Source organism: Coenobita brevimanus, chromosome 80 (genome assembly GCF_032717465.1).
Source record: "Coenobita brevimanus isolate Jiangsu-jjx chromosome 80, ASM3271746v2, whole genome shotgun sequence".
NCBI classification, from domain to species: Eukaryota; Metazoa; Arthropoda; class Malacostraca; order Decapoda; family Coenobitidae; genus Coenobita; species Coenobita brevimanus.
The window spans coordinates 20842396-20850534 of record NC_137033.1 but is presented as its reverse complement, the minus strand read 5'-3'; the positions used below and the strand labels follow the sequence as shown (position 1 = coordinate 20850534).

Genomic DNA, 8139 nt, shown 5'->3' with positions numbered 1-8139 from the left:
GGGAGAGGCCCAGTTCCGTCGGATCAAAACTAACTACAAAGAATTGTGAGCCTTGACTTGTTAAATAATATCTGAGTAACCAGTATACCTGTAATAACCAGAATCGACTTTATAGCACTTCTTCATCTCAAATGGAATCTGTGTTTACACTGTGTCGCTCCTTCTGTGATCATCGCCCTGGGAAATAACTTGAACATGATTTACTGTGTTTTTGTGTTCGAGACAGTCTATATATAGTTGATGTATTCCTGTGCATTCGAGACAGTTTCACAGCGTTGGTGTTTTTTTCAGTACAAGCTTAGTCAGTGAACCAGTTTGCCGTGGCTGCCATGGTGAGGTGTGTGGATTCTGGGAACCGGGAAACCAAGGAGAAAAATGGAGCAGCTTGCACCAGGCATGTAAGTGATGTTTGTAAATATTTAGCTCCTTCAGCCAGAAGACTTTTTTCTTATTTCAGTGATACTGCCACCAGACGATTTTCTTACATGGGGAAGATCTCTCGCGGTGATAGTTACTGATGTACAGTAGGCAATATTTAACCAAGGGAAAATGAATTAACAGTCGTCAAATATGTTAGCATGTAAGTGATGACTGTAAAGACTTAACCCCTCCAGCCAGTTGTAATTTTCATTTGTCACTCTATACCTGGCGATTTTACCTTAGGTAAGATCTCTATAGTCGTTTTTGTGGCCCTGGACTCGTCTGAAATAGGAAACCAGTAAACTGCAGGCTAAAGTTACTCTGCTTCCGCAGCCCACCATCCTCCTTTCGGGGGGAAGGAAGGGAGCTGAGGGCTGTTGTTATAACCGGACAGTGGAACCTCCAGTTATATCTGTGACACCGCTTGACGGCGTCTGTCACCAGGGGTCCCCAATTGAAGGGGTAAACACCCAAATAAATCTAAACAAATATAGAAGTGAGCCTAAATGAACGAGACAACCAAGATAAACTTTAAATATAAAACCCAATTACTCCAGTTAAGGAGAAACTCAAATAAGCCTGAAAAAATTAGATGAAAGATTGAAACAGAAGTGTTTGTAGATATGTACCTGAATAAACCCAAATGGACAAGAAAAACTCAAATGAACCAATACGAGGAAAAATTGCAAGTGAACATAAATGAATACCCAAATGGATCAAAATAAGAATGCACCCAGTAAATCCTCAGTAAATACTTAAGTAAGATGGTGTACCCACGTGACGGAGAAGAGGAAAGTGAGACTAACAAGTCTATCGTATATGAGCTGGATAGAGGGCGGGAGAGGAACAGATAGACGGAGGAAGGTAGAGGGTTGGAGTGGAAAATTATATGAGAGAAGAGATATCAGATGGAGTTTGGCCAGCCTGATACCAGAGGACAGAATGACATGTAGGCAATTTGTTTTTTTCCACCCAAGAGATTAAGACGTCTGCCTGTGTATTGATGGAAACTGCTTTTATACGTTGTTTTTTATTGTCTTGCTTCAATTTTTCTGCAAAATACTTTGGACATTATTGAAATTAAAAAAGTCGAAAGGCGACATATATCGGACTTGAGGTACTTCCCTCCTGCCCCCGCCACCCCCCCCCCCAAAAAAAAGGATTTCAACCAACTTCGGATGGACCTCACGTACTATATATATAATCCCTCCAGTTCAAAAAGCCTATATTAAAATGTGATGATTTGTGTGGGAAGCTCAAGAATGTCACAGGAAAAACTTCACCAAATTCAAGGCGTTAATTTTCGTTCAAACATCCACGAGCAATTTTGCCAGTAAGTTTTGAGTGATAGCAAAATTAGAATGATGCAATGTGTGTATGATTAGGGCACAGAGCTGACAACGCTAGTGGTCGTAGAAAACGTGCTTGAGTTTTTAGTTTTAAGTATTCGTTGCCTTTGGAGATTAGCATAGTTAATGTATAAATCACAAATTGGGCACTATAGAGAATTTATATTTTTATAAAGTGAAATCACTAATTGATGCATAAAATGACACGGGAGTAGAAAATTAACTGGCAAAAAATATTTCCGTGTTTTGTTGGGAAATAGGTAGGTTTTATGCTGAAGGGAAATAAGCCTCATTATTGCATTTTTTCCTTGTCCAGCTGTTACAGGCTTATCTTAATATAAAAGCCTCTCATCTTCATTTTTTTTTGTAACTTCCTGGGCTTTTAATGAAACTCAAACCTATGTATATAATAGATAGATAGATATTACCTGACGAAGGTTCCTAACCTTTTCAGACTGGAGGATAAATTTGACTTGTAACCTGGGCGACTCATTCCTAACTCATTATTAAGGTCCATAAAATTTCATGCAACCATGATATACTTTTTAAGTTGTGGGAGTGATCCAGTTCTGTCAGGAGAAAACCAAATATCTATAGTTACCAAGGAGGCTCATTCCTAGCTTATAATTAAGGCTCATCCAATTTTATGTAACCACGACTTGGTATTGTAGTTATGGGAGTACCAAGGGTTTTGTAGCATCATTTTTTATTACAGTTTGTTTGTATATTCACCTGGACATTCTCATGCCTGTATCTTTAATAATTTGCATCCATGTGAGAGGATATTGAAATCTATATGTAGAATAAATCGCTAACGCCATTCCCAATATGGCCCCAAGTTCGGCACAAAAAAAAAAAAAAAAAAAAAAAAAACTATTGCCATTGACGTGGGTCAGTTCTTCTTATTTTAACAGCAGCATTTAACTGATCCTGTTGCCTGTGTGTGTGAGTCATGCTGGGCTCTGTTTTGCATGTAAATCAGACTGAACACACCTGTGGCCTCAAGTTGGAGACACGTGTTCGAGAAGTTTACCGCAGTTTTCTTCAGCACGCCACATTGGATACAAAAGTTGCTGTTGTTATTGATGCTGGTGTCGGCATAGTCGATTAACCTCGGTCTGTCTGGTGGAGCAGAGCCGTCGATCACAGGTAACCAGCATTTTCTGTAGGGCCGTCTTACAGGTACAGTACAGTACATGTACTGTATAGGGATCCGGCGCCCCCCTTGAAGTAAATAATTCCTCACCAGGGTTGGACCAGAGTCCTTCCCGTCGCGGAATGCATGGAAATATGAGGTAGTTTGGCTCCCAAACATTCACCGTAACTACTTCGCCTAAGGTGCGCAGTGCCGATTTGTGTTGGTTCCCCGTCAGAGCCAAGTTGGAAACAGAATTTAAAGGCCATTACATTGACAGACAAGTTTACATCGCAGAGTGCACCGGTTCGCCATATAGGACACAAGTTGGAGATGTGTTAGGAACATGAATCAGAAGATTTAACCGCAGATTTCACCAGTGCACCGACCTGCAGACAAGTGAGAAACAAATTTAAGAGAAAATCGCAGCAGATAGACAGAGTGCGAGACAAGTTCGAGACACAGATTGAAGGAAATCACTACAGATTTCACTAGTACGACGGAGTGGTTACACGGGCTGGAGACAAGGACAAGACGAAGGCTAAAGGAAACTGCTACAGAAAATTACAGCATATTTTACCATTTCACCATACTTAACAGACAGCTTAGAGAAGAGTTCGAGAAAAAGTTAAACGTAATTACTTTAACATCTTGAGTTCGATAGCGTCATCTCCTGGCGATCTTATTCAGCTTAGAAGAGACTTTTCGACCTGAAGGAAGTGAGATACAGCATTCAGTTACCCCTTTCACCCCTAAAAGTCAGTCTTAAGTTGAATAAAATCGTCTGTTAAAAAAAGAAAAAAACAATAAAAGACTTCACCAAATACAAGGGACTAACATCTTCAATCCGGTGACGCATTTTCTAGATTCGTAACTACAAGCCCGTTTTGCCACCAACCCGCTTCGTCACCAACCCTTTTCTTCATCATATCCCCTTTCTTTACCATATCCCGTTTCGTCATCATATCTTGTTTCGTCACCATATCCCATTCTCATTCCTCTTCCAGTGCCAGAGATTATCCTTCCTTATACTGTTTTGTTGTGTGTTTCATATTACGGTCACATGCAGAAACTTAATGTAACGCCTTCCATCACCACGATCGGCAAGGAAGTGTTGGCGAACTTATGCGGTGATAGAACATACCTCAGTAGTGTTGTACGAAAATATCTTAAGTACCAGATGAGTGCGACAATGCCAATAAAAGAACTATGCCAGTATTATCGTAACTAACATGCGAAGGAGGTATTATGATGTCTTGTAAATTGAAGTATTGTTTAGTTTCATCCTTTCCTTGTGGAGAAAAAAAAAATAAGTGATTAGCGTGTAACAAAACTTTCATCAACCTGTTGACATTAGTTACTCTTTTACACTGCTTTGATATGAAGTGTAAATGATCAGATGTCATGAAGTGCAGCTGTGGACAAGGAAAAATTCGTGAAGGCAACTGCAGTAACCTTGTATTAGTACATGCAGCAGATTATGTAGGGAAAGTGAAGATAATAACCAGAAAAGTTTACATCTGTACATGAAAATTCGGCCATTAAGGATTTCACATCTTATCTATTGCCATGTACTCCTGAATAGTCTATAGGTGTATATGATCTTCATTTTAATGGCATCGTAATATGAGGGCGCTGCTTGCTTACTTTGTTATTGTTGTTGGAGAAACTTTATCATGAACGATCACCACAGCAATACCTATCAGCCTTCAGCGTCCATCTTCACAATTTATCAGCCTACCTCGCCCTTCCTCACCACCCACCACAATGGGCAGAGTGGGCAGAGAGGTGTGAATGGGCAATGATGGTGATAGGTGATGGAGCAGGGTGGAACAAGCACTACTTGAGAAGATAGGTATTGTATGAGGGACAGCATTGGCGGAAGGAAGATTAAAGTCAGATATCTCTTAGATCTGTGTGGGGTAGAAAAAAGGTTGGTTGGGAGGCGAGAAGAGAGCGGGGCAAGCAGATATGATGGGGCAGCGTGGGGACAATGGGTTAACTCAAAAATTTATCCATTTGGAACAAAAAGATATGAAGCACGTTTCTTTGTCATATATCAGGTACCGGGTATTTCATGTCGCAGATAAAATAAAAATATAGTTATGTAATGGCTATTCTATGCAACAAGTGTTACACATTACTAAAAGTTTACAGAATTCAAAACGTTCTCTTCCACAGGCAGTCCACTGGTGCTGGGGACGAGGGGGAGCAGCAGACCGCCACCCTTAACCAACCCATACCGCCCCTGGTTCCGCCTTACCTACACACAGTCCCGCCTCACCCGTCAATAATTCCACCCACTAACCCGCCCCAGTCACCCACTATCCCTCCTCAGTCACCCACTATCCCTCCTCAGTCACTCACCATACCTCCTCAGCCATCCACTATCCTTCCTCAGCCACCCATTACCCCGCTTTTCATCCCGACCCACCCGCCCATAATCCCTCCCCAAACGCCCATCGGAGCTCCCATATCACCCACCACCCAACAAACAGCGTCCCTCTTCATTCCATCCTCCTTAACCCCATCCCCGGGCTTCACAGGCCAGGAGGACTCTCAGCGCGTCACCACTAAGGGTGAGTCAAGGTTGTTTTTGTTTTATTTAATCATCCATTCACCTACTTCCCCTCCATCCGTCTCCACCGTCCCTCTTTTACCACACGGCTTCTCACCCCCATCAGACTTCACCCTTCTTTTGATTTCCCTCCTTTGTCTTTTCTCCCATTTGATTCTTCCTTATCTCCCCCTGTGACTATTGTGTTCCAAGACACATCTTGGACGGTTTCTCCCCCGCTTGACTTCTTTCTTCTGCCACTACTCCCCACCCCCCATAGATATTGTGACCCTAGACCTCCTCCTATTCTTTCATGACCTATTGTATTTCTTGTTAATGCAGTGCATCATGTTATGTCAGAGTGGGAGTGAGAAAGATGACGCTGTTATCTTGCTATGCATAGATGGCGACTGATATATAATATATATGATACACAGTAGTATATATTGATAATGGCTATGATACTGATGATGATGACAGGATAATGAGAATAATACAATGATGATTGACAGCCAGTTCGTAAGTGACATGTTTTAAAGGAGCGGCTGTTGATGACAAGGGAGTGTCTGCCCAGGTGGTACGACTGCTGCAAGAGACCATACCAAAACTCCTCCACTCCAGCGATACCACCACCTCTACCATCACCACCACCACCACCACCACCACCACCCACGGCGCGTCAGGTCACTCCCCCTCATGCGTCACAACCCAGGGAAAGTTGGGTAACTCGGATCACACTCCCTCGCGCGTCCTGGTAGTGGGTGACCTCCCTTGCCCCGCTTCCAATACAGAAGCCTTACCTAGGGTCCCAAGATTCCCTTGCTCACCTGTCTGGCAGCTGGGGCACACATGCAGCAGCCTCCCTCCCCTCTCGTATATCCCTGAACACCTCCCATACCACCACACGCACTCCCCGTCGACCTTCGCTGACACCTTCCTCTACCAGAGCTACGCGGAACACCCCTTTACGCGGTCTGCCAGTAATGCCAACCCAAGGGAAGCTTTTTTCCCGCCTTCTCACACTGTTAACCCCAGGGAACCATTACTCACCCGGTCGCACAACATTGGCAGCACCAGGGAAGCCTTTCTCTCGCGCTCTACCAACACTGCCAACCCACAACAGCAGCAGTCCGGTAGTAACTTTAGGGGCCAGCCTTACCCACAGAGCTATATCCTCAGCCTGGGCCACCCGTATCTACCGCCAGGTTGTCGTTTCTCTCCTCAGTTGCTGGCCTCCAAGCGCCTTTCCCTGCCCAGTCAGCTAAACCCTGCCATGACCCAAGAGCCCGAAGAGTTCAAGCCACTTATCCATCCCTCATGCAGTGAGGACATCAGGTATGGTAGTCGTGGATATGAACCTGTTGCGTTGTTTATTATTTTGACTGTCCCTGGTCTGCAAAATACAATTATTTTTCAATGGCTAAATTGGTCCAGAACATGGAAGATGAGGAAAAATTGCCTGTCTGCCTAAATAACCCATATGTAGTCGACCGACATTAAGCCTTCTGCTTCTTCCTTTTACCCTCTGTCGTCGAAAAGCCTATGCCTACAAGTGGTGGTGCTGTGCACCCTGGGTGGATCAGCTACTGCTTCGCTCCGGGAGCCAAACCTTTCATATTTCCCTACACTCCACCGTGGAAATTACTCTGATCTGTCGCTGGTGAGGTGTTGCCTACCACATGGGAGCACCAGATCCACACACGGTGTATGTACTGTACTATACCTGCAGGTTGGTCCCCACAGAAACATTTGTTAACCTTGGTCAATGGGTCTTCTAGACTAGACAGACCGTGGCTAAACAACAGCAACAGCAACGTCCTGTCCTCTCCCCTGACAGAAGTAGTGTTGGAGGTGAGACCGGTGAGCAGTATGGTGAGGGTCAGAGGAGGAGATACTTCCGCTACTCCAGGACACAAGTCTCGGTCCTCGTATCCAGTCTCCTCGTTATTGGCTCTGTATTCTCCTCGATCTCCATCTTGGCGCCATTCTTCCCGGTACAGGTCAGCTTGGGATGAGTAGCGGTGGATCGTCAAGTTAGGATAGAAGTTGGCTGGAGTTGTCACTTAGGGTGTGGTTGCGTCACGCTGAGTCTGTGGTGTGTTGGTTCTTTTCCAGCCCAGCCTCCTAATAATTAGTTCTGCATACATTAACATTTTCAAACCTGTGACACTTTAGTGTATTCTTGTGATCTTCAGACAGTTTTGTTCAACCTAGGGAGAGAAATTATAAACTGGTTAATGGAATTTGTTTCTATCTCAGTCACTACAAGATGGGCAAAATAGTCTGGAGGCAGCAAGAATCAGGTAACACTACAGCATAGCGATGAAGGGGTTAATATGCATCATGGCGCCCCTCTTCCCTGGGCAGATGTGCTTAAGTTGGGCTGCCTTGTATCAGGATATTCACTTATAGAGGATCTTAACCATGACTTACGATTAATAAGTTGCGATAGAAGGAATTCTCAAGTACCCTCTTGGATAATAATGAATGAATAATTAAGAGGCCATTGACCATCATCATCAGTCATCTTCACTAGTCATCATCACCAGTCACCATCATCATCAGTCATCATCATCAACCTGCAGACCTCTTTTCCCTACCCATGGATGACGAGAGAGAGAGGGTTCAGAGAGCAGGGAATAATAAATAGACGGAGAAATAGTCTGTCACTTACATAG

General features: G+C 43.8%; 1 protein-coding gene across 1 annotated transcript in view; it reads left to right on the top strand.

Annotated features, from left to right (window-relative positions):
- The first annotated feature begins 375 nt into the window (after nt 1-375).
- Nucleotides 376-8139, top strand: part of LOC145409293 (MFS-type transporter SLC18B1-like) — a 17394-nt gene continuing 9630 nt past the window's right edge. The window contains exons 1-4 of the mRNA XM_080279770.1: nt 376-398; nt 5086-5483; nt 6253-6821; nt 7240-7461. Coding sequence (XP_080135896.1) covers nt 376-398; nt 5086-5483; nt 6253-6821; nt 7240-7461 — 1212 coding nt within the window. The remainder of the gene's footprint in view (nt 399-5085; nt 5484-6252; nt 6822-7239; nt 7462-8139) is intronic.